The 27,521-nt window shown below is 45.3% G+C and overlaps 1 protein-coding gene across 1 annotated transcript in view; it reads right to left on the bottom strand.

The window, feature by feature from the left end:
- Positions 1 to 27,521, bottom strand: part of FAM81B (family with sequence similarity 81 member B) — a 563,148-nt gene that overhangs the window by 174,969 nt on the left and 360,658 nt on the right. Inside the window, exon 7 of the mRNA XM_078675398.1 lies at positions 16,135 to 16,270. Coding sequence (XP_078531524.1) covers positions 16,135 to 16,270 — 136 coding nt within the window. The remainder of the gene's footprint in view (positions 1 to 16,134; positions 16,271 to 27,521) is intronic.

Genomic DNA, 27,521 nt, shown 5'->3' with positions numbered 1-27,521 from the left:
ACAGAGATGAGTGGCCATGAGACTATACTATTTATTTATAAAATTTCTATAGCGCACAAATACCTTCCGGTGTCTCGGCGCTGGAGTTCACAGAATTGCAAGGGGTTCCTGTTAAATTTTACTGGTCAAAAAGCCAAGTTTTAAGGTGTTTCCGAAATATTAGTAAAGATGAACTGAATTTGGTATGGGGGGGAAGCACGTTCCATAATTTCGAGGCAGCAACCACGAAGCGTTTGTCTCCCCATGTTGCTTTCATAGTACGTGGGATGTTAAGCAGTTGGAATGCCGATGAACGTAAGGATCGATTGGGTTTGTAAACACTGATAGATTTTTTTTAAAAATCTGGTCCAGTATTGTTCAGTGCCTTGTATATAATGCACAAGGCCTTAAACTTTGTGCGGCATCTAACCGGCAACCAGTGTAGTTGACGAATGATGGGAGAGATAGATGAATATTTAGGTGTGCCGGTTAGGATCCTTGTAGCAGCGTTTTGCACAAGCTGTAATTTGTACAAAACTTGCTCCTGTGCATTCAACAGTAGGCCGTTGCAATAATCCACCTTGGATAAAACCAGAGTGGACATTAAGGTTTTGCCTGCGTTTGGGGGTAGAAAAGGGAGTAATTTCTTTACCATTCTTAAGGTATAGAAGGACGCTGAGACCACTGCGTTAGCGTGACTGACAAAGGTTAGCCTATTGTCAAATAAGACTCCCAGATTTCTGACTTTTGATACCGGTAGGGGTGGAGCTCCTAGCTCCGATGGCCACCAGACTGGGGACCAAGACGGGGTCAGCTCACCAAATAGCATGACCTCCGTCTTTTCAGAATTTAGTTTTAAACAATTCTGATCCATCCAGGTGCTAATTGCTCTCATACCCTCCTGGAAGTTAGTGGCCACTGCTGCTCCATTTTTGTGGATTGCCAGGACTAACTGGGTGTCATCGGCATATGATGTTAATCCAATGCCAAATGACTTAATCACCCTCGCCAAGTCCGACACATAGATTTTAAAAAGCGTCGGACTTAGCGAGGAGCCCTGGGGAACTCCACAAGGCAAAGTGAAATCAGGCGAGTAATAACTCCCCATTTTCACAGACTGCTCTCTGTCCGATAAAAAGGATGCCAGGAGAGCCTTAGCTTTGCCCTGAATACCAATAGTAGCGACACGGTCGATCAGGATGTTATGATCGACCGTGTCGAAAGCTGCGGACAGATACAGAAGTATTAAGACCGCTGCACCGCCCTGGTCCATGATTATCCTGACCTCCTCTGCTGCTTTTATCAGAGCGGTCTCGGTCCCATGGCCCTTTCTGAACCCAAATTGGGTATCATCTAGCAGCTCATTTTTGTCAATGAAGCTCGATAGTTGTAGATTCATTGCCTTTTCGAAAATTTTTGATGGATAGGGGAGCGAGGCAATAGGTCGATAGCTTTTTAACTCTGCTGGGTTTAGTGTCGTTTTTTTTAAGAGGGGTTTCAAAATGACTTTCTTCCAGATTGAAGGGTAGTCACCTGTCCGGAACATGGCGTTACAAATATTAGTGAGCACCGGGGCTATCAAATTAGAGACTGGTTTAAGAATAAGCGGGGGCATGGGTCCATAGGTGATCCTGATTTAACAGTGTTCATAATCTCTTCCATGGACGCCTGAGAGAGTGAGGAGAAAGCCTCCAAGATTGGCTTTACTGATATATGGGGGTTATCCAGACAAGCTGAAGCAGTAATAGTTATTTTAGTGAAATTATTAAAAATATCTTTGACCTTATCTTTAAAAAATTCTGCAACCTCATTACAAAAAGTTTGAGATGGTTCTATGGAGTCGGGGGCCTGAGAATTGGCTAATTTTTTAACCACCTGGAATAGCTGTTTGCTCGAGTTTTGAGCTGATTCTATTTGTGTACTAAAAAAATTGCATTTTTCCTTAATGATGAGTTTTTTATAACTAAGCAGAGCTTTCTTATATATCTCTCTATCATTGTTGTCATAGTTCCTACGCCAACGCCTCTCTAGGTTTCAGCATCGTTGTCTCTCAAGCCTTAAAGGTTCCGAGAACCAAGGAGCAGAAGGTTTATTGCGGTTAGGCTGCAATTTTTTAACAGGTGCTACGCGATCCAGTGCATTATTCAGCCAGTATCCATAATTGTTAGATGCTTCATGTGGATCATCTGTGTCTTTGGGTTTTGTAGATTCAAGGATGTTATTGAAGACAGTAGGATCAATATTTTTCCAATCACGACATTTAATCTGAGAGCGTATGATAGGCGTGGAGTTTTTATGGTTCCTAACTAAGATAGAGAATTTTACTGCCGAGTGATCTGTCCATGTAAGCGGGATCACAGTGGGTTGACTCATAAATGAATTGTTCGTAAATAGACCGTCTAAGGTATGACCAGCTTGATGAGTGGCTGAGGAGACCCGTTGTTCTAAGCCAGCAGCCAGAAAATCAGAAATAATCCTATTTGAGTCTTTATCTGCATGATTTTCTAAATGGAAGTTAAAATCTCCCAGTATTGTATATTCTGTGTTGGCGGCTACTGGTTCTAGTAAAAGATTAAGAGATTTCAGAAAAGGTACACGTGAGGTGGGTGGTCGGTACAGTAGGGTTCCTTTAAAAGTTTGTATAGGAGAAAGAATAATGGTGAAACCCAAAGCTTCTACGGAGTCATGGTTCAATGGTTCGGTTTTTAAAGCTAAGCTGCACAGTCGCTAACTTGGAACGTAAATGGTCTTAGATCCAAGGCTAGGCAGAGGTTAGTTCTGAAATATCTGGAGGAGAAGTCTAAAGCACAATTTATTATGTTGCAAGAAACTCACTTAACTGCAAATGAAAGTAGGGAAGTGTATGCCAAGACAAAGTGGATTGAGGGCTTTGCAGTTTCAGACCAAGTAGAGTATTGTAAGGGTGTAGCTATTTTGATTAGGGGGTCTCTGGAATTGATTTAATAGCCTAAAAAACAGACAGTTCAGGCAGGTGGGTTATAGCAACTATTAGATGTGCAGGTAAAGTATTCACATGCGTGGCCTATTATGGGCCTAATGCGGATGACCCCAATATATAATTAATCTGCATCCGTTATTAGCTGGAGTCCCCACTCCCATTATTATAGGAGGAGATTTTAATACTCTTCTGGATCCACTATTAGATAGATCCACCTATAGGGCTAGTGGACAGGCCCAGGCACCCAGAACAAGGCAGGCATTGAAAAATATGATCTATGAGATGGGTTTGTTGGATGCATGGAGACAGTTAAAAGGGCAAAAAAAAGAGGATATACTTTTCACAGTAAAAATACTCTCACTTCTCCCGATTAATTTACCTATTAGTAGATCGAGTTTGGGCTGGGAAATAAAAAGACATAAATATTCTACCAGCTCATATCTTAGACCCTGCCCCTGTAAGCATTACATTAGTTGGAGTGAGAGAAGATTTAAATACAAGATGGACCCTAAAAAGATACATTTTATTAAAGGCAGAGGTGTCCACCACTGTAAGAGAAAGGGTCAAGGAGTTCTTTATGGAAAACGCCCGGTCTGCCTATTTAAATATAATATGGGAAGCCTTTAAGGCCTATTTGCGAGGGATACTACAAAATCAAGCATCGTATCTAAATTAGTGTGATAAAGTCGAAGTGAAATACCGGGAAGGAATAGTGGGGGAGCTGGAAATAAAGTTGCAGTCTCTTGATCCCTCCCAAAATGCAGAGTCTCTAATTAAACATTTGGAAGAGGCAAGACTGAACTACAGGATGACCCATGAGACTAAGTGTCGTTAGAGGTAGTTGACTGGTAACATGGATATATTTGAGCACGGGGAGAAGGCCAGGGCACTATTAGCCTGGAAGTCTTGGGCAGATAGGTCCCAAACTTTTATTTAAGAACTAGTTATCAATGCCCAGGGGGACATTTCAAATAAGGATGATGAGATTAAGGCCCACCTGGTTTCTCTCTTTTTGGAACTGTACACTGAGGAAACCAGACCAGAAGCAGGGAATATAAAAAATTGGCTGCATAAACTAGACCTTCCAGTTCTTTCAAGCGATGGCAGGGAGATAATAGATGCTGAAATAATGGAGGGCGAAATTAGAGAACAAATTAAACATCTAAAAAAAGGAAAATCAGCAGGTCCTGACTCCCCACCGGGAGAATTATACAAAATAATTGCAGAGGAAATAATGCCAGAAATGGTCATATTGTTCAATTCGATTTATAAGGGAGAGGAAGAGATTCCAGCCTCATGGAAGGAAGCCATAATTACATTGATTAAGCCCACGGAGGACTCATACCACAGTACCTACTACGTATTGATCAGCACTAAGATAAATTAGGTCTGTAGCAGGCTGGTTTAGTATATGGTGCACACGTGTTTAAGTGGTGTACCTTGCACTAATCCAGGCCACCCTTATGGTGATTTTAGCAGTCTGTGAAAACCATTGAAAGCTCTCAAAATGGTAGCTGTGGAGAGAAGCCTTCAGGCTTATCTTGAAGGAGTTTTAAGCAGCTTGTTTTACCAGATAAATCCGTAGTGTAAGTTAGATGAAAAGAAACCACACAGTGTTTAACAAAAATAAGTCTATTTATTACAACACAATAACACCATCACATTGGTATATCCCCTACCCGGATATATTAACACAATACACCAAAATACTTCAAAGGCAATCAGGTAAGTAGCACAAAACACAGTTGTCTCCAGGGGGAGAAGAAACCATATACTAAGAAAGTGGAATGTGAACTACAAAGGAGAACAGGACTTGGGCCAGAAGACCCAGAGGAGCCGGGGCACAAGGAACCACCCAAGGTAAGTGAACAGGAAGCCGATGAGGCTATGTACAGAGTGGAAACACAGCTGCATGCCCAATGGAAATCAATAGAGAAGTTGCGGTTGCAGTTTTGAAGAAGAAGGACCTTCCCTAGAGGTCCCTGAAGAAAGCCCGTGGAAGACAGAAGGTTGGAGTATCACCTCACCTGTGGATGCCCTGGGAGGCAGGTTACCTACACCAAGGAAGCCGGGTGCATTGAGGTGATTGACATCGGAACCTGCCGTTGACAACAACGGGCGACTTCAAAGAAGATGCCTCTGGAGAATTCTGTGAAGGAGTCCAGTGGAATCCAAGGGTGGATTCTGGATGTGAAGAACCTGAATGCAGAGGTGCAGAGTCTATGCCACTCTGAGGTGACCAGGAAGCACCGAGACACAAATGCCCACCCATGTCAGTAGGTTCTGGAGGGTTGACTGTGAACTTGTCGCCCCAGCTGTGAGGACCAGGTGATGCTGAGGAGGACCACGAGCCGTGCACAAGCTGTCCCATGTCAGATGTTGGTGACAAGGTGGGCGGTGTCCAGCAGAAGCACCAACAAGCTTTGGTAGCCGCAACTGGCGTGGAAGACGAAAAAGGAGCAACGTTAGGACCAGCAAGGTCCAAGGGACTCACCAATAGTAGGAGAGTCAGAGCAGGCCCAGAGCAAGCAGGGTAGACCATTGAAGCAAGAGATGATCCCCAGGAGGACCCACAGGCCGAAGGCACAGGAGGTGCAAGAGGACCTTGAGCAGCTCACCAAACATGAAGGCCCACTGTGCAGAAGATGTGGTGAGAATGCTGAGCTTGGGAGGAAGAAGTGCTGGAGGATGGAGCGTCTTGTAGCCTGAAGATCTCTGGAGTGCAGAGCCAACAAGCCTTTTCAATGGCAGGTTGACACTGTGCACAGCGGTTGTGTCCCAGCAGTTCCGATGAGGGAACCTGGCCTCAAAATTTCATAGAGGACAGGTCAGTCTTCGAGGGAGTTACAGATCCAGTACCTGTGTTACTGAGCCTCCGGAAATCCGTAGGACGACAGGAGCAGCAGACAGGTCAGCTTCGTTGTAGTGCCTGCAGATGCAGGGGCGTGAGTCCTTAACTCCATGGGAGATTTCCTCGGGTGTCCTTGATGCCCACAGGTCTGTTGAAGAACCTGGAAGAAGCACAGACACAGATGATGAAGAAGATTTGAAGAACAGTGAGACCAGGAGCAGCAGGAGTCTTCCTTGGTGCAGTCTTGGTTACAGTTTAAGTCCAAGAAATTCCAAGGATCCAGACATTTGAAGAGCAACGTAGTTTCAGGGTTGAGTCTTGTCCCACGATGAATAAGAGAACCCACCCACAGTTAAGCCCTTAAGTACCCTAAGGAAAGGGTTGGAACAACTTGGGGGTCACTCCCAGCAGAGGAGCTGGACAGAGGGGAGGATACTCCCATGTCCTTCGTCCAGTTTTGCACCAGAGCGGGAGCCATGTGCTCCCTGAAATGGTTCAAACTGGAGTATGCAAGGAGGGCATCAGTTATGCCCTTCAAGGCAGTCTGGTAGCGCTGGCAAGCGCCCCCAGTCCAGCCCAATATAATAAGTCCTGTCTGGGAGGTGGTCACACCTCACTGTGGCAGGAAACCTATAGTCCTACCTTCCCCTGCTTGAACCTGGCTCAGCAGCAGGTGGACAGAATCATGTCTGTGGTCGGCAGAAACACTAGCTTACTTGCAGACCCTGAAAGGCTGTAACCAGGAGTACAGGGGGTGCCCCCAAAGGAGCCCCGCACTACATGGAATCATACTTCCAACACTGGAATCGGTGTTGGGGTATGATTCCAACATGTTTGATACCAAATCTGACAGGGTTCGGTGCAGCCACTATATAGTTAGACATCTCGTAATGACAGACTTAAGGCAAACTTAGGACAGACTTAAGACAAACTTAGGACAAAATCCCAACTTTACTACTACTAAATGCCTTCTGTGGATACCAAAAGTAGTAAGTTTAGGATTTTGTCTTAAGTTAGTTCTGTGAATCGGGCCCACACTACTGGCAATACTTAGGACTCGTTAGCAATAAAAAAAAATACAGTTGAGGAAAAACAAGAAAAGATTCCAGAAGATCACCCTGTTTCCTTCTGTAGAGCACATTCTTGCCCTACCACTAAGACTTATGGGTTATTCAGATAAGAAGGGACAGGGCTCCTCGGTAAATGTAGTCTGAGGGGGCACAATGTTTTGCGCAGTCTTAAACGGGGCACTATTTTTCATAGCTCAGTATTCTGACTAGCATTATTTCTCCCCACGGCACTATTTCATGATGCATTATTTCACGGGGCAGTTTTTCTTGACTTCTTAACACAGCACTCCCTTTGGGCCATTTCAAATGCATCTTTTCCAGAGACTCGTGTTTATAGAACGTGCTGTTGCTCCTGGTGCAGGAGGTGTATTTGGCATAGTAGTCCGACAGGAAGATTTCTTCTTCCACAGATTCTGAAGACAGTTTTTCTTCTGACATCGTATTTTTATAGGCATTATGTTCTCTGGTGCAGTATTTATTCTTGGCAGTGTTCTTGTCTTTACTGAATTTATAGTTGACTAGGATTTATTGTTCCTGGTATTATTGGACTGATTTTATGTCCTGTGCTCTGACTTCCCGTGGTAATGGTTTCTTATGGGTACAGTATACAGAACCTGCCCTACTTCTGACAAGGCATTATTCCTGCTGCAGTAGACAATCGCTTCTGTTCGAGCCCCCTGTGTTTCCACTAGACTCTATTTGCGTAGTTTCCTGAAAGGGACTTGAGCTAGTAAATAAGAAAAATGTGTGCCAGTACAAAACTTGCACTATTTATACATGTACATGTGAAATATGCGGTTTGCACAATGGAAGTTTGGGTATGATTTGCCCATAGTGAGCAAAACTGGAGCCAGGGACCTTAAATACCCTATGCACGTTGGAGTTCATAAAAAATGACAAACAGGGGGGACACCCCAGACGACATAAAATTCACAGAAATATTTGTAAAATCCCTAAAGGAGAGCTAAGTATTCGCATCAGTTCTTTATAACAAACTTCTCTAACCCCAACCAGGACTTTAAATAGTCAGTGTTTAAGTCTGACTTGACAGAGCAGCTGTCGCCTGACATTATGTAATCAACCTAAAAAAGGGCTTAAGAAACACTGCTAAGGAGAGGAACTGGGGCTCTGCTCACATATTGGTAGCCAGGGGTACATGGTTTGATTGGGCATAAATTGTGTGCTTCCACAAAAAAGTGCTTGGCTAACTAGATAATTTATGGTGTTTGCTTTTCTCTGGCAGCAGCACAGATGGTCGTAGGGCGGTCCTTAACTTTAGAGTTCAGAGTGCAGTTTGTGTTTAAGAACCTATGGCTACACTAATCTACATGGATTTTCACATCTGCTTGACAGCACAACTGTGACTTGTCCTATGTGATCAACAAAAAAAAGTTTTAGAGAGAGGGACTTAGGTTCCACCCACATGTTGGTTACCCTGGGCACAGGATTTGATTGGGCTGAATTTGTGTGCTTCCACTTAAAAGACTGCTTTTATTGCACTTTTTAGGCTTGTGGCAAAGTGTATACTCTATACAACAGCACTCAGTTGGTTATGGTGGCAAGCCAATGACCATGGCTAGAGGCCTCATCTGTTTACTGTGAAATGTTATGGCAAAGACACTAGGCCGTATGCATTTATTGTGAAATTCATTTGTTAAAGTTCATTGACATTTAAATGTGACTTGTTATTACTCTATACTAAAGCCTACAGATAGGTATTTTGTTACATGGAATCTCACAGAATACCCTAGTAGGCAAGGGTTTTGGTGTTAGCCACCTAGTGTGAAAAACAATGGATATAAAAGGTTTGCTTTGCAGAATCTTCGTTGCACCATTTTAGGAGAGATAGTATTTTGCTTAGCAAACTATAATTGTGTATATCTTTCTAATGTTATGACTGTGTGTCTGATGATTGCCTTGTGGAAAAAGCTTATGCTTAAAACTGTGAGCTTGAGTTGGGTATGGTGGCAAGCCAATGATAACACTCATTGGCCTGACTGGTGCACAAGAACAAGCTATTCTAGATGCCATAGTCTGGCCTGTTTATTATGAAACAGTATGACAAAGGCAGTTAGGCTAGTTTAATAATTGAAAAGCATATGTTGATGCCAGTAAGCTATCAACATTTTGCTGTTATCACATTGAGTTATGGGCCATAGACAGGTACTTTGTTACATGGAATCTCACTGTTTACTGAACTAGGCAAGGGTTCTGATGTTGGTCACCGTCTGACATATCCGCAAGTGTTAAACTGTGATGATTCTTGTTATGCACTATTGAGATAGGTTGTATACTGTTTTGTGAGCTTTGTTTTCCTACATATTTGTAATTTTATACCTGTATGCACGATGGTTGCCAGTTTATGTGTGCTTGAATGGGCCAGTGTTAAAGGGTAAATAAAGGCTTTATTGGCTAATTGGGAAATGTTATGCCTGAATTAAAGGGTTTGATCTGTTTATTGTGAAACATTATGAGAAAGCTAGTAGGCCTGAGCTATTTATCGTGGAAAGCATGTGTTAAAGGCAATAGCCTTTTAAGGATGTATTGTTATTACACTGTGCTAAAGCCTGTAGGCAGGTACTTTGTTACATGGAATTTCACAGATTACCGTAGTATGCAAGTGTGTTGGCGATCCACCCAAATAAACTGTGGGGATAGAAAATATGCACAACAATAATCCTCGTTCGGCTCACTTAGGAGAGATAGTATTTTGCATTGCCTACTGTAATTTTATATACAGTTCTACTTTTATGACTGTATGCCGGATTGTTGCCTTGTGGAAACCTGAAAAAACAACAAGTGATGGACTGAATGTGGATCAATGTCACACACTCCCCCAGTCAAAAGATCTGGGCCCAAATCCATCGTTTTTTTGCACTCCACACCACCCTGGGTTAGACAATGGCGATATGCAAATCAGCTCTGACCCTGTTGCCCCATGGGAACAGTCCAGTCCGAACTACAAAAGCCATGTCCTTCCCAGAACGGAATCAAGCATCCGAGGACCGGACCGGTTTCGAGGTAACACCTCTCTTCAGCCCGGCTAGCTTGACTCCAAGTGGTGTGGAGTGCCTGGGACCCACGTCTGGGCATCCCCAGCGCACTTAGGGCGGCAATTGCAAAAACAACAAGTGATGGACTGAATGTGGATCAATGTCACACACTCCCCCAGTCAAAAGATCTGGGCCCAAATCCATCGTTTTTTTGCACTCCACACCACCCTGGGTTAGACAATGGCGATATGCAAATCAGCTCTGACCCTGTTGCCCCATGGGAACAGTCCAGTCCGAACTACAAAAGCCATGTCCTTCCCAGAACGGAATCAAGCATCCGAGGACCGGACCGGTTTCGAGGTAACACCTCTCTTCAGCCCGGCTAGCTTGACTCCAAGTGGTGTGGAGTGCCTGGGACCCACGTCTGGGCATCCCCAGCGCACTTAGGGCGGCAATTGCAAAAACAACAAGTGATGGACTGAATGTGGATCAATGTCACACACTCCCCTAGTCAAAAGATCTGGGCCCAAATCCATCGTTTTTTTGCACTCCACACCACCCTGGGTTAGACAATGGCGATATGCAAATCAGCTCTGACCCTGTTGCCCCATGGGAACAGTCCAGTCCGAACTACAAAATCCATGTCCTTCCCAGAACGGAATCAAGCATCCGAGGACCGGACCGGTTTCGAGGTAACACCTCCCTTCAGCCCGGCTAGCTTGACTCCAAGTGGTGTGGAGTGCCTGGGACCCACGTCTGGGCATCCCCAGCGCACTTAGGGCGGCAATTGCAAAAACAACAAGTGATGGACTGAATGTGGATCAATGTCACACACTCCCCCAGTCAAAAGATCTGGGCCCAAATCCATCGTTTTTTTGCACTCCACACCACCCTGGGTTAGACAATGGCGATATGCAAATCAGCTCTGACCCTGTTGCCCCATGGGAACAGTCCAGTCCGAACTACAAAAGCCATGTCCTTCCCAGAACGGAATCAAGCATCCGAGGACCGGACCGGTTTCGAGGTAACACCTCTCTTCAGCCCGGCTAGCTTGACTCCAAGTGGTGTGGAGTGCCTGGGACCCACGTCTAGGCATCCCCAGCGCACTTAGGGCGGCAATTGCAAAAACAACAAGTGATGGACTGAATGTGGATCAATGTCACACACTCCCCCAGTCAAAAGATCTGGGCCCAAATCCATTGTTTTTTTGCACTCCACACCACCCTGGGTTAGACAATGGCGATATGCAAATCAGCTCTGACCCTGTTGCCCCATGGGAACAGTCCAGTCCGAACTACAAAAGCCATGTCCTTCCCAGAACGGAATCAAGCATCCGAGGACCGGACCGGTTTCGAGGTAACACCTCTCTTCAGCCCGGCTAGTTTGACTCCAAGTGGTGTGGAGTGCCTGGGACCCACGTCTGGGCATCCCCAGCGCACTTAGGGCGGCAATTGCAAAAACAACAAGTGATGGACTGAATGTGGATCAATGTCACACACTCCCCCAGTCAAAAGATCTGGGCCCAAATCCATCGTTTTTTTGCACTCCACACCACCCTGGGTTAGACAATGGCGATATGCAAATCAGCTCTGACCCTGTTGCCCCATGGGAACAGTCCAGTCCGAACTACAAAAGCCATGTCCTTCCCAGAACGGAATCAAGCATCCGAGGACCGGACCGGTTTCGAGGTAACACCTCTCTTCAGCCCGGCTAGCTTGACTCCAAGTGGTGGATTTGGGCCCAGATCTTTTGACTGGGGGAGTGTGTGACATTGATCCACATTCAGTCCATCACTTGTTGTTTTTGCAATTGCCGCCCTAAGTGCGCTGGGGATGCCCAGACGTGGGTCCCAGGCACTCCACACCACTTGGAGTCAAGCTAGCCGGGCTGAAGAGAGGTGTTCCCTCGAAACCGGTCCGGTCCTCGGATGCTTGATTCCGTTCTGGGAAGGACATGGCTTTTGTAGTTGGGACTGGATTGTTCCCATGGGGCAACAGGGTCAGAGCTGATTTGCATATCGCCATTGTCTAACCCAGGGTGGTGTGGAGTGCAAAAAAACGATGGATTTGGGCCCAGATCTTTTGACTGGGGGAGTGTGTGACATTGATCCACATTCAGTCCATCACTTGTTGTTTTTGCAATTGCCGCCCTAAGTGCGCTGGGGATGCCCAGACGTGGGTCCCAGGCACTCCACACCACTTGGAGTCAAGCTAGCCGGGCTGAAGAGAGGTGTTACCTCGAAACCGGTCCGGTCCTCGGATGCTTGATTCCGTTCTGGGAAGGACATGGCTTTTGTAGTTCGGACTGGACTGTTCCCATGGGGCAACAGGGTCAGAGCTGATTTGCATATCGCCATTGTCTAACCCAGGGTGGTGTGGAGTGCAAAAAAACGATGGATTTGGGCCCAGATCTTTTGACTGGGGGAGTGTGTGACATTGATCCACATTCAGTCCATCACTTGTTGTTTTTGCAATTGCCGCCCTAAGTGCGCTGGGGATGCCCAGACGTGGGTCCCAGGCACTCCACACCACTTGGAGTCAAGCTAGCCGGGCTGAAGAGAGGTGTTACCTCGAAACCGGTCCGGTCCTCGGATGCTTGATTCCGTTCTGGGAAGGACATGGCTTTTGTAGTTCGGACTGGACTGTTCCCATGGGTCAACAGGGTCAGAGCTGATTTGCATATCGCCATTGTCTAACCCAGGGTGGTGTGGAGTGCAAAAAAACGATGGATTTGGGCCCAGATCTTTTGACTGGGGGAGTGTGTGACATTGATCCACATTCAGTCCATCACTTGTTGTTTTTGCAATTGCCGCCCTAAGTGCGCTGGGGATGCCCAGACGTGGGTCCCAGGCACTCCACACCACTTGGAGTCAAGCTAGCCGGGCTGAAGAGAGGTGTTACCTCGAAACCGGTCCGGTCCTCGGATGCTTGATTCCGTTCTGGGAAGGACATGGCTTTTGTAGTTCGGACTGGACTGTTCCCATGGGGCAACAGGGTCAGAGCTGATTTGCATATCGCCATTGTCTAACCCAGGGTGGTGTGGAGTGCAAAAAAACGATGGATTTGGGCCCAGATCTTTTGACTGGGGGAGTGTGTGACATTGATCCACATTCAGTCCATCACTTGTTGTTTTTGCAATTGCCGCCCTAAGTGCGCTGGGGATGCCCAGACGTGGGTCCCAGGCACTCCACACCACTTGGAGTCAAGCTAGCCGGGCTGAAGAGAGGTGTTACCTCGAAACCGGTCCGGTCCTCGGATGCTTGATTCCGTTCTGGGAAGGACATGGCTTTTGTAGTTCGGACTGGACTGTTCCCATGGGGCAACAGGGTCAGAGCTGATTTGCATATCGCCATTGTCTAACCCAGGGTGGTGTGGAGTGCAAAAAAACGATGGATTTGGGCCCAGATCTTTTGACTGGGGGAGTGTGTGACATTGATCCACATTCAGTCCATCACTTGTTGTTTTTGCAATTGCCGCCCTAAGTGCGCTGGGGATGCCCAGACGTGGGTCCCAGGCACTCCACACCATTTGGAGTCAAGCTAGCCGGGCTGAAGAGAGGTGTTACCTCGAAACCGGTCCGGTCCTCGGATGCTTGATTCCGTTCTGGGAAGGACATGGCTTTTGTAGTTCGGACTGGACTGTTCCCATGGGGCAACAGGGTCAGAGCTGATTTGCATATCGCCATTGTCTAACCCAGGGTGGTGTGGAGTGCAAAAAAACGATGGATTTGGGCCCAGATCTTTTGACTGGGGGAGTGTGTGACATTGATCCACATTCAGTCCATCACTTGTTGTTTTTGCAATTGCCGCCCTAAGTGCGCTGGGGATGCCCAGACGTGGGTCCCAGGCACTCCACACCACTTGGAGTCAAGCTAGCCGGGCTGAAGAGAGGTGTTACCTCGAAACCGGTCCGGTCCTCGGATGCTTGATTCCGTTCTGGGAAGGACATGGCTTTTGTAGTTCGGACTGGACTGTTCCCATGGGGCAACAGGGTCAGAGCTGATTTGCATATCGCCATTGTCTAACCCAGGGTGGTGTGGAGTGCAAAAAAACGATGGATTTGGGCCCAGATCTTTTGACTGGGGGAGTGTGTGACATTGATCCACATTCAGTCCATCACTTGTTGTTTTTGCAATTGCCGCCCTAAGTGCGCTGGGGATGCCCAGACGTGGGTCCCAGGCACTCCACACCACTTGGAGTCAAGCTAGCCGGGCTGAAGAGAGGTGTTACCTCGAAACCGGTCCGGTCCTCGGATGCTTGATTCCGTTCTGGGAAGGACGTGGCTTTTGTAGTTCGGACTGGACTGTTCCCATGGGGCAACAGGGTCAGAGCTGATTTGCATATCGCCATTGTCTAACCCAGGGTGGTGTGGAGTGCAAAAAAACGATGGATTTGGGCCCAGATATTTTGACTGGGGGAGTGTGTGACATTGATCCACATTCAGTCCATCACTTGTTGTTTTTGTGGAAACCTGACGCTCAGTACAATGGTATTGAGTTGGTTATGGTGACAAGCCAGTGATAAAGGGTATATTCTAGATTGATTTATGAAAAGTTATGAAAAAGGGAGTAGGCCTGAAATATTGATTGCGAAAAGTATGTATTAAAGTCAATAGACATTTATGAGTGGGTTGTTATCACTCTGAATCCAAGCTTACATATAGGCTTTTTGTTACATGGAATCTCATAGATTACCAGAGTAGGCAAGAGTTTTAGTGGTGGTTACCCCCTCTTACAAACTATGAGTATAGACAAATTGTACTGTCAGAATTCCTGCAAGACCTTCTTAGGAGAGATTCTATTTTGCTTTGCTAACTTTAATTTTGTATAGTATATCATGTCATGACTGTATGCCTTGTGAAAATTCTTATGCTCACTAAAGGAGGCCTCAGTTGGTTATGGTGATAAGCCAATGATAACAGCCACTAGCTCGATTGGTTCACTAGGAAAAAATATTTCTGTTGCCATAGGTCTGATTTCTTTATTATGAAAAGTTATGATAAATGAATTAGGCCTCAGATATTGATTGTGAAAAGCTTATTTTAAAATCAAAAGGCATTAAACGATGTACTGTTCTTTCTCTATTTAAAGCCTACATATAAGTATTTTGTTACATAAAATAGCTCATATTACTTTTGTAGGAAATGGTTTTAGTTTTTGTTACTGCCCCTGGCAAATCCTAGGGGAGAAGATTTGCACTGTAATAATGCGAAAATCTCTTTTTAGCTGTCTGCAAAGGATCTTGTAATAAAACTGTTCATTAAATAATCTATCTATCTATCTTTCTATCTATCTTTAAAACAATGATAGACTATTTGCAATACATTTGGAAGGCAGAAACTCACTGCTGTATTTAGTTATTACAAGCCTACACCTGCTGTGTTTAGACTGCAGCAAGAATTCCTTTGTTTTACTTGTACTCTTTAAATTTATCTTGCATATGTTGTTGAGCTCGAATGTGATTTATTGCAGTTGTGTCAGAGAGTGAATACAAGAATGTGTCAGTGGCTGGATGAATGGATGCATGATTGCAAAGATGAGTGACAGGGTGCATGTATGATGACTTATTGAATGCCTATACCCATCAATGACACATAAAAGGCACATTCATTCATAAGCCGGGCCTTTCGGCATTGCCAATGCCTGTTGTGGCAATTGCTCTAGTACGTTATATGTAACTAAACTGGAATTAAGATATCAGGTCCTCAGTGGTAGGAAACATTGAAGGGATAACCGAAAAATAATACAAACGTAAAGAAGGGAGGCACATAGAGGCAAGAACATACAAATATGTATATATCTAGCTAACATATCAAGTATTTCACAATAAAACAATAATCCCCACTCCCAAAGCTACAAAGGATTGTAGATTGGAGTAAGTATGAAATTAGGATTTCAAAACACAATATATCTCCATCTTGTATTGTGTGTAGGGCAATGGATGCCTCCAAATAGAAAATATTTTCCAGGTGGAGAGAAAAGAAAACAAATTAAATGTGTCAATGAAGTCCATCACATTTACTATTGCAGTGAGATGCCTGTAGACAATCCTCAGGACAAAGTGTAGGGCAATCAGAGTGCTCGTGCACAGTATACAGCAGGCGTGGTGGACCAGGGGAGTAGAGTGTGGAGTTAACGGTGAGGAGAAAATACAAACACAGGTGTAAGTGGCTTGGATGAGGCAAACACTGCTGTCTCTTTTTATGACTTTGTATTTCCACTCAGGAGAATGTAGCCCACCAGTCAAAGCACGCTTAGGTTTGCCCTTAGAGTTCAGTGTCTTACCATTCTCTCCTTCATAGTGCTGAGAAGCTGGTCTGCGTAACGCGCTTGATCCTGCTCTGACCGCTGCAGCTGGGATTCCGTCCACTTCCTCTGGCTCTGAATTTGCCCGCGGAGTTCCGAGAGAACGTTTGCCAATCTAAATTTGAAATAAATATATTTCATGAGTACTAAATACTATTAGAACGCCGTTGATAAAGCTTTAACAATAGGTATGTAAGACACAAAACTCTGCCAAAGTGAGCACCACCATTAACCAATCGTATTAAGAGAATATGGTACTGCTCTATTGTGTGCATAAATCAGGTTTATGCACACAGTGAAACAGTGGGCATGCTGCACAGCTCACATAGCTAAGGATGCGCGCACTACTTTCTCCATCTTAGGTTGGCTCAAGTGCATTACGGATTTGGAGGTGTGCAATGATGCAGCATGCCTTGATATACATAAGTGTGCCTCTGCAGGCACAGACCATCATCAACCCTTGCTTAGTTTGTAAAATAACATGTGCCGGTGCACAAAGCGCTGCTCAGAAACTCCGCTGGTACTAGTAAATGCCAACGCGCCAAAACCAAGGTTGCGTAGTCCTGAATCAACCTCAGGCCTCTTCACTCCACTGTCAGACATTCCCCCCCTTTAACCCACTCTTGCTGGGTCCTGCTTTCTCGCTTGGTGACGGATTTTCTGTCTTTCTTTTTCCCCTTCTTCCCCATTTGTGTATGCGCTCGGGAAGTGTCTGATAAGGAAAAATTAGTGCCCGCGGGCTCAAATTAAGCAACGCACATTCCACTTCTTTCCAGTGCATATATCCAGGTATATAACATTGGCCATTTTATACATTCTTCAACGTGATGAATGATACATTGAGCACTTTCAAACCTTCAGAGCAAAGTAGTCCTTCAGCGTGAAAAATCAGTTACATCATTCTAGGCCTCCCACCCGGCCAGCAGCCGATCTCAATGCAGTTTGCTTATTACATGAGGGAGCAGAGCAGCCATCTTTCCTCAAGTTGTAAAATGTTATGACCAAAGACGCCTGTTAAACATTTCCTAGGGAAAAGTTGCCTAGCAGGATCCCACGGGCCCGAATGCCACCAAGTCCCCTGTGTCCCCTGCTTCGTCAGGAAGAAGCTGCTGTCTTTTGGGTCCAGTGGTCCTCTAACAGCCCTGGATCTGGCTGCGCTGTTCCGGCAGCACTAATTATAGCGCCGCCCTTGTGTTAGACACGTATATTGCAGAAAGCTATTCAGAGTGAGAGCTTTACATGCAATGTACGTCACTCGCTTGTCGTTCCCTTTGGTAATAAAGGCTGTACAGCTGTGGAGAGGGCGGAGAATCCATTCCAAGCACAGCCCCGCCCGTCACGCGACTATGACTGCATCAGGAGCATGTGTAGGACATATGCAGAATATATTGAGTGTGAATCTGTGCAGTCATACGAAGAGGCCGCCTCAGCACCGAAGGGTAATATGCTGCACCAGAAATAGATGCGATTGCAGGCTCGCGGGCGCAGGGGCCCACGTGCAACGCCAGCAGATGGCCAGGGCATCACACATTCTCAGAGCGCAGACAACTGAATGGATTCACTGAACAGACGGTTCCTTCATCATTTGAGCAACTCACTGCTGCTTAGAACTAACTAGGACGAGCAAACGGCGAATAATCACTCCCTCAGCGGCTCCGGCCTCCGGGAATCAGTCCCCCAATGTCTGACCATCACTCAGTGGTGAGGGAAAGCCTCCCTTTCTGTCCTGGGTGCACTCCCATGTATGCGTCTTCTCTGGCCACAGCTACTTCCGCTGGCTGGGTGACGCACAGAGCACCATGCATCACCGGATCCACTCAGCAGCCGGTTATAACAAGAACATAAAAACATAGGGGCAGATTTGCAATAAACGAACACTGCCCGGTGCTGCAAATTATTTTGCTGCGCTGCGCTGCGTTAGTTTGGAAGGACACGGATGCCACATAATTACAACAATATGTTGCATCTCTGTGCTCCCCCTGCACTGGCGCACAAACTGCTGCCATGCGCCGACGCTGATGCACGCACTCTTGCACCATGGTGCTGGTGCAAGGATGCCTGTGTCGTGGGGAGATTGTTTATGTGCAGGAAGGGACACCTTCATGCACATAAACAATCATCAGAGGTGATTTCCTCTTTCTATGTGTGCAGCAGAATGCAGCATGCATTGAAAGAGGGAAAAAAAAACGAGGAGAAATGAATACGTTTCTCCTTGTTGCGCCTCCCTACGCATTTCCCTCAGACGCATTTCCAGATTTACAATTTCTTGTAAATATGGAAATGTATCTGGTTCCATGGGTGTTGCGTGGGAACACCCACAGCAACACCCATGGAACGTCCCTTTCACGTGAAGTGCTGCGTGTAAAGGGGCAGGATTTACAAGGACAGGAAAAGCCAAGTAGGGTGGGTTTTCCTGTCCTTGTAAATATGGGGCAGAAAAATGCGCTGCTGGTGGGTCACAAAAAGTGATGCACTGGCAGTGCAAGGGGCTTGTAAATCTGCCCAGTAATTTGTTTTTTGCACAGAAAATCATACTTCTCTTCTGGTTTTTCTAAGACCTGGAGTGCTTTTAATAGTCAATTTAATGGAACTCAATTTGCGAACCTCGGAAGCTTCGCAAGGATTCAAACCTGTGACCTGCAGATTGCAGGAGATGCTCGTGCGAACGGATAACATAAAGCTAGCCAGAGGCAGTGGTTGCCCCCACATTGCAACTATGGACCTGTGATTTTTTTTGTGGGATGTATCTATATGACGTACATTCGTTTTATTTTGTTTTGCTTTTAGCACTCTCTTAAGTTGTCCCATGTTACAAACTTGGTCTGAGCCCCTAAAATAATCTAGTCGAGCAACCTGAAAGCTGTTTGTCCTCTCAAGAAGGCAACACATTGAGGAACCGCAGGCTTGTTATTACTTAATATCTAAACCCCCAAAAAGTGGAGATAAACAGCCCTTAGTTACCCCAACCCCAAAAAAGTGGTGATAAACAGGCCCGGGTCTTCACAACCACCTTAGGGAAATGGTGAGCAAGTCCACGGAGTTTATACTGATCCATAACTGCTTCACATATGGAGAGGTTGTGCGTTTGTGTGGCTGGGTGGGGGGCACGAGGCACAACGGTACCACAAATCAAACAGAACAAGCATTGGCATTGCCAATAGATCTAGCCATGCAACACTTGATGTTGTTGCACCAAGGATATTGTGCTGGATAACTAAACACTTAGAAGGTCCCAAAGGTGTGACCTATTGGCCATGCCAAAGCTTGTTGATACATACCACCATCCAGTGTCACTGGAAATCTGCATTCAAAAATCCTGAAAAAGAGCAGGCCCAAGATGTTGGACCTCCATTTTCATTTTTCATAGACAAAGCCAGCACCTTCCCCAAGTTGATACAAATCTAAAATAAGTTGCGAAAACCAGAACCTTATCAGATGGATCAAATGAACGTCTAACATCCACATTACGAGCATGTAGATTGTAACAGAACAGTAGGCAGAAAGGTGATATTTATGGCAACATGTTTACTTTTTGTACCCCTTGGGTAATAAGTCCAAAAATATACTCTCTTCGCATGTTTCTACATATTTTACGACAGTGCAATATTTTTAAAAAAATCTGACTGATATTAAACTGAGTCTAATATATTTTCGTAACAAAAATTTAACTGCTTTTTGGTATATTTACTTTTACACTAGAGATTCCACTTGTATTCCTCATACTTGTAAATATGTGGCCTCTCATTTGAAAGAGCATTGCACCAAGGATTTAAGTGGTTTGTGGGAAAGGTGATGGTGTAACTGTGTTTTATGCAGAATAAAGTACCCCCTACTATACCTTATAGGTAGATTACAAGTCACTTTGGAGTTAAATGACCTTATATGTGAATTCTGTCCTCAGCCTCAATGTGAACAAGGAACTTCTCAGTGACTTGCAATATCCCTATAATGTATGTCAGGAGGTGCTCTAGCCCATATATAGGCCCTTCACTGGGTACCCGACAGAAAAATTATTTAACTGAGCAATAACAGTCGACAACAACACTGTACTAAAATTAAACAGTTCCAGAAGCAGCAGCCCTGTTTCACCAAAGAAATTCCAATTGCAGTTTGACGCCACCCACTCATTGAAACACCGTTAAGTCACATTAGTGTCATCACAACATATTAGAGATAAATGTCTACCACATGTAGTACTCCAATGAGGTATAAAGACCCGGTTCAAACCCCTAAGACTGGGCAGCAGAAAATAACCAAATTTACCACGAAAAGATTGTTTGTACTCTGTCATACAGCCCCAGGTAGTGAAAACTTGGAGCTGCAGAGCAACAAAAAAAAGAAGAAATCAGTAATAATACGGACAACCAGATACTAACTTAGATGAAGCCAAACACACACTTTCTTTTAAAAGATCACAAGTCTGACAGGTTAAATCATGGGGCATTTAAAGCATAACAGAGTTTTAATGTAGGAACATGACACTTTCTTCCCTCTCGACATCGCTTAATGATGCCCAGCCGTAGGACACTGCCAGCACTGTGAAACCTCGACTGCAGCAGCGCTTAAAAAACGAAATAAAAAAGTTACAAAATAAGATGCACTTCTGTAAAACGGACTCTTCTTCTAAAAAAAAACAACGAATCATTTGAATGCCACAACCAGTGCTTAAATAACAATAATGCGCTTAACCCCCAAGTATGCTTCTCTGGGTATACATCACCTTTCTTCTGGCTGTGTTCTGTGCTACATCCGCACTCTTGTAGTCATAACAATGTTCACGTTTTAGGTTCTGTCTACTGCACGTACTCAAGATCGAAGAAACTTCAGATAACCTCAATCGCCAGCGATGCTGCATTACCGGCAAACAGCTGTCCACCAAAAGCAGCACATCCCAGCACTCCCAAATCAGGCGGGAGATTCCCAAATATAAGTCTTAACTCCCGGATTCCGAACGTGCTGGAAAAAATCCAATAGATTTTGCCTTGCTGCAGACTCTAACCTACTTCAGTAAGAGAAGCTAAGAGGATTGGATATAATCGGAAAGCTCGTTTTAATATGATTGACAGGAGACTGGAAAGTAATAGGAAAGCCTTAGTTTCCATGTATCCTACTATTGGTTAGAAAAACTACCCGCCCCTAGCAAAGACGGCCCCCGTGTTGTCAGCCACGCTTCTGGTAAGTGATAGTGAGCTCCTTTCATCCCACTTTTTGTTTATAATTTAGTTAATTGCTTGTTGAAGTTTTTTGGACAACTTTAGTTCCAAAAACATCTTGTTAATGGCTTATTTAAAAAAGCCCGATTCGTAGCAGAAGTTTGTGCCCAACCGCTGCTACTAAAAACTACTAAAAACTTGGCGCTAGTCATCCAATAACAGGGGTGCTCTACATGCGCTTGACCAATCATTGGCAAAGAGCATACGAAGGGGCAGATCCTCGTGTTTAAGAAGCACTGTGATTACGAGAAGGACGTCCTAAATAAATAAGGTGAACAAAACAAACAAGCAAGACGAATAAAGCGCTCCAATACCTTCGGGTCGAGTTTATATATATATAAATTAGCAAAAAAGAAACCGGCATGAGAAACGAAAGTAAAGTCTTGTAAAGGAGCAGGAGGTGAGCCCGCGAGGGGTTTCCTGAATCCAAATTCTGCTTGTAGTTTGCGTCAGTGGTGCATTGCATGTGGAGCAGGAAGTGAGCCCGAGAGTGGCGCGCGCTTGGGAGAGCAGTCTAATAATTTTCAAGCACTGCACTCGTGCTTGTGGCACGCCGCTGCTCGCTCCCGCAAGTTGGATGCCGCCACAAGCACGAGTGTGTGTTTGAAAATGAGCAGACTGATGGCTAAAGGCCCTCCTAGAGCAGCGCGCGCTACCTAGGTGAGACCTTACAAGTGGCTTCTTGGCAAGCAGCCCAAATGAAAACATATGACTGCTACACCGAAATCTTTATGCCTTTGAATGTGGGAGGACATATCATGTTCAGTCTCCAAAAGGCTTCAGTGCATCCCAGTCTAAGTTCAACCTCACCTTTTCACTAGAAGAAAAAAACCACAGACACACACACACACACACACACACGCACACACACACACACACACGCACCCACACACACACACACACACACACACACACACACGCACACACACCCCCCCATCGAGAAATTTAAAAAACCTTGGAAACAAGAGGTACACCTCCAACATACTTATTTCAGACCATAACCACTCACAGGGCAGGTATGGGAAGTCTAGCAGGCCAGATTGAAAAGTAAAGTAGGCGAAAGCAGGACAGCAGAAGGCAAGCATAAGTCGGTAGCCCTCATCTTAGTAGCTAGTACCTGAAAAGTCATAACTGTGTAGGAACAAATGACTTGTTTAATCACTTGAAAGTACATGGTCACATGGTCACTGACCGAATGTTTTCCCTAGAGGCAGTCATTTTTATAAAAACACAATTGGATATTAAACTATGAATGGGTGACAGATGATTTGGCTCAGGGAACAGTGGTGACTGTGGTAATGTTGCCGCTTTGCAAGGGTTATAGTGCTGTCCACGTAGGAAATGTAGACAATCTGATTAACCTTCCCACATTCTGGGGTGCCAAACAGAGATAGCCGCTTAATGACTCGGGGTGGTTACTGGTGATTTCTGTTCTCCCTGGGGAGAGCTCCAAACAGTGCAACCAGATCAATCCAAGGACCCTACCTTCCCAGTACCTGAAGGGTTGAATAAGTGGCATCTAGCAAATCAGTGGTTAGACTGTGGCATTTACGTGCTTTCTGCCCATGACAAAACCATGCCTTTGATCTGGTCAGCCTTAAGGGCATTACAGGATATCTGATGACAACGCACAAACGAGGGATGTTCTAGTTAAAAGTTTCAATAACCTGAATCTTCTAAACAATGTAATCAAGTATTGCAAAAAGTTAGGGGTGCACAGGAAGTGATTTGAATATAAGAATACCCACAGCTATGTGATAACTGGTATAAGTCTTCACTTGTAGGGCTACCTAAAATTCTTTGGGAAGAGTGAGCTTTTGAAAAGAATTAGAGAGAGAGGAGTTACTTAGATTGTACAAAAGTTGCAGGAAAACGCTTTCAAAGAGAGTTTCAAGTACCTAAATATGTCTTGCAACACATATCTGCTTAGCTGCTGGAAGTGGAGGTGCGGGGGTGCTGCAGCACCCAAGAAAATACATGCTGGAGTTCCAAAGGTGAATGAGCATTAAAGTTGACTTAGATTTTGTTTTTATCTTGTCACATTGCTGTTGATCGGGCGGTGTTGCTGTTAAGGAAATACGAGATGAAAACTCAGTGCCAATGAACATATAGAACATTGGGAAAAATTGATTTCAAACTATTTAACGATATTGGACCAACACTTCATATGAGATCTCAATGGCAATAATACCAAATTGATGGAGCATCTAATAAAGAATTACATGGAAAAACAAGAAGCATTAGAACCTTAAATACGGATTCACTATCTATCCAAAGGAAGTCATACTCCATAGAAGCCATCGCCCAAGACTTGTGCTAGGATATCCATACAGAGGGCACTAATTGTTGTGAAGAACTCTGTTCTGTCAAGGGTCCTGAGGAAGGTGGTCCTATTCCACCGAAACGCGTCGACCTAGCGTGACAGTTCACATAAATATCTGTGACTCCTCAGATACGGAATAAAGAATCTTTTTTGAGTGAATGTATTAGGATGTGTGTAAGTTGTATGAATGTTATGGTGTGCTCTTTGTAGGGTATCATGTATATAAAATGGATTCTCTCATTTTAATTGTTTGCATATGTTATGTAAATGTTTTCTATATATTGATTCCAAGAAACATTTTTTGAAATATGAATTTGAAATGAAATGAAAAAGCAAAAAAATGAATACTTAATAAAAAAATATAAATGCAATAAATAATTAATTGTACTCGCCATGTTTTGAAGGGCTTTGTTTGAAAGTAGGAACCATAGGTCTAGAGTAAAATAAATAAGGCCACAAGGGAATTTCTTTCTTGATGTGATACTGTTGTTCCTCTCTATTCCCTGGCCCAAAGTACTTTAAGAGGGGGTCCCTTTGATATGTTGACACATTTGATGTTCTGCAATGACAGAGGCCAAATGTCAGGCTTTTTGTGGTATCTTCCACATATAAACTCCCCCGGCGCCTCGCATGTAATGGAGCTGCTCGCGGTGACATCACATAGAATGTCACCGCGATCAGCATTCCAAGGCGAGCGCCGGGGACTGTGTGCGGCGGCTCGAGAAGGAGAGGAGCGAAGCTGACAGCACAGCTGTGGCTGAGGTCGTGCAGTATATACCTGTGTGAATAAGCCCATCTGCAGTTACCTCACATGGTGTCTTATTGTGTTTATGTCCGCTACCACACTGGCGACGAGGACGGGATACCAGCGACCTCAACACGCGTGCAGGAAAGAAGGCAGGAACATCAGCTGACAAGGAAGCGGAAGGAATCCCTGTTGGTTAAGCAGACGGCGTCGGATGAGAGCCATCACCAAGGAAACACATACGATGTGAAAGCGGACAGCAACTGGTGGAGGCGACGGTATCCGATCCATGCTGACTGAGTAAGGTACTCTTGTGTGGCAGCACAGCGAGGGAGTCAATAGAAAAGAGAAGTGTAGTGAATGAAAAGTTCGCGCATGCCGAGGAAGCGCTGTCATAGTGTCTACGAGTAAGGGAGAGTGAATCTGCTTGTCGATGTGTCAGGAGGAAGCGCGCTGTCCATCTGTAAAGGGAAGTGAGCGGCGCAGAAGGGAAAGCGCTGAATGACAGCTGGGAAACACGGTGTAAAGCACTTAGCGAAGGTAAAAACCCGTTCGGAGTGTTTCTCAGAGGCAGGAGCATTGTTGAAGGTAAAGCTGGTTGACAGTTAAGGAACAGAATGCCATCTGACTAGAGGTTGATTACAGAGTCAGTCAGACGCTCGAGCGGCGCTGAAGACGTGCCGGATGACAGCTGAAGCGAAGACTGCCAGCTGGTTATTGTCAAAGTGTGAAAGGAAGTTGTGCAGAGGCTCGAAGTGAGTGCAGCAACCCAGCCAGCCAAGGGACGTTCCAGTGAGAAATTGTGTGGGGAAAATCTTTGCCAGCGCTTATCTGCAAAAACAAACGGAGCGCGGTTTATGCGCTGTCACAAGAGGCGTTTAAAAGTTATTTTAACCGGATCTTGCCAGGAAGTGTTTGACATTATGAAGATTTAGCGGCGAATGTAGAAAGAGGCCTCTCGTTCCCCACTTGTGTTTCAGCAAGAACTGTACCTACATAAAGGAAGAAAAACGAGTAGAAGCACACACTGAGGAACATTTATGACAGTTGCAGGATGGAGGCTACGCGCAATTAGGGTCATCTATTCTCTTGCAGTGAGCCTTAAGTAGGGTACAGTCTGCTCTAGGGAGGTGGGCCGTGCAAGGGAAAATAGGAAACCACCCGCAGCGTCTGCACTGCGCTATTTATGCATCACTGCATGTACAAGTGAGACAGAAACTTGGAGGCAAATGTCAATTGGAGCTCACGAACCATCTGTTTCTATGATAGTGTTTCTTCTCTCCGTCTTGCTCCTGTTCAGTGTCGCAGGGGTAATGTGAAGCAAAGAATTGTGTACTCCTTAAGGCATACGCTAACTTACTGTTTTGTTTTCAGCGTCACTGTGTCCAGTGGGTGTGTATTTTCACTGGGTGCCAGAAGGGGAAGCCTGAGCAAATAACATGCAGAGTGTGACCCCTCCACCTTTTTTCTTGACCACCCCAGGGGATCCTAATATCCAGTGGAAGAAATGGAAAAAGGTGTTTTTAAATTACGCCACTGTGTGTGGGCCAAACCTGGGTTTAGAAAGGAAGATTGCATTATTAGCCTATTATCTAGGCGCGGAAGGTGAGGAGGTCATGGATCATCTCCCAGATTTAGGGGCACAGGAGGCTAGAGGTCTGAATGAATTTGAAGTGAGCCTTAAGAAGTTAGACTTACACTACCTTCCTAAGACTAGCACGATTATGGAGAGGTACCACTTTGGTAAGATAGCACAGAAAGAGGGGGAATCGATAGAAGACTTTGTATCCGACCTAAGGAAGTTGGCCGCCTCTTGCAAATTTGGTGGTGCAAGTGAGGAGAGAATCAGGGACCAATTTGTGTTGGCGTGTAGGATGGAAAGAGTGCGTGATCGTGGGCCCCATGTCAGGAGAACTGCGGACACCTTACATTTTGGTGCTTGTGGATCTGTATTCCAGGTGGCCAGAGATAAAGTTTGTCAGCGAGGTCACCACCAAAACTGTCATCAGTTTTCTAGAGGAGGTGTTCATCCGGGAAGGACTACCCAGCAACATCCTTACCGATAACGGTGTACAACTGTGTTCAAAGGAGATGGAAGACTTCCTGGAGGAAAGAGGCATCAGACACAAGCGTTGCGCCCTTTACCACCCCGAAACCAATGGCATGGTCGAACGCTTTAATAAAACCCTCAAAGAAAGCATCCAATTGGCCAAAGCCAGCGGAATAAGTTGGAAGGAGGAGGCGTGGAGACGGCTTGAAGCATACAGGTTCACGCCTCATCAGACGACGGGGGTCACCCCGTTTGAATTGCTCCGCGCCAGGATACCCAACACGAAGCTAACCCCAGGATGGATGGAGTGGCACAAGGGGCGGTCAGACCGATCTAAAGAAGCAGAAAGCTTGAACAAGCAAAAGGAAGCCATGGAAAAGAGGAAAGAAGGATATGACCGACACAACGCCACAAAGGAAGTAGAATTCAAGGTGGGAGACAGTATCAAAATCAGAGCTCCAACAGGGAAGGCAAGTTGGTCGGCATACACCAACCCCACCAAGATCACCAAACTATTCAACAATGCTGTCAAGACACAAGAAGGGAAAATATGGAACCTTGGGAGGGTTGTAAAGTACCATCCACCTGAGTATTCAAGGGGACGGGAGGGAGACCCTAGTCGAGACCCTAGTTCCACCACGAAGAGGCAAACCATAATTCCCCACTCTACCATCAGGCCTAGCAAGAGGGTGACCAGACCACCTAGACATTTTGATCAGTATATAATGATGTAATGGGTTTGCTTTGTCCATCTTGTCAAACCTTCCACCTGGCCTAGGTAAATTTGACTGTTCCACACCCTGTTGGTTGTTACCGTGCCACCTGGTGCGGTTTTCAGTGTTTGTTATGTTTATGTTTTCTTTCCGCAGGGAAGGGGGATGTGTGGTATCTTCCACATATAAACTCCCCCGGCGCCTCGCATGTAATGGAGCTGCTCGCGGTGACATCACTTAGAATGTCACCGCGATCAGCATTCCAAGGCGAGCGCCGGGGACTGTGTGCGGCGGCTCGAGAAGGAGAGGAGCGAAGCTGACA

This window comes from Lissotriton helveticus, chromosome 2_1 (assembly GCF_964261635.1).
Source record: "Lissotriton helveticus chromosome 2_1, aLisHel1.1, whole genome shotgun sequence".
Taxonomy (NCBI): domain Eukaryota; kingdom Metazoa; phylum Chordata; class Amphibia; order Caudata; family Salamandridae; genus Lissotriton; species Lissotriton helveticus.
The sequence above is the reverse complement of the archived record's forward strand: the minus strand, read 5'-3'. Positions and strand labels throughout refer to the sequence as shown.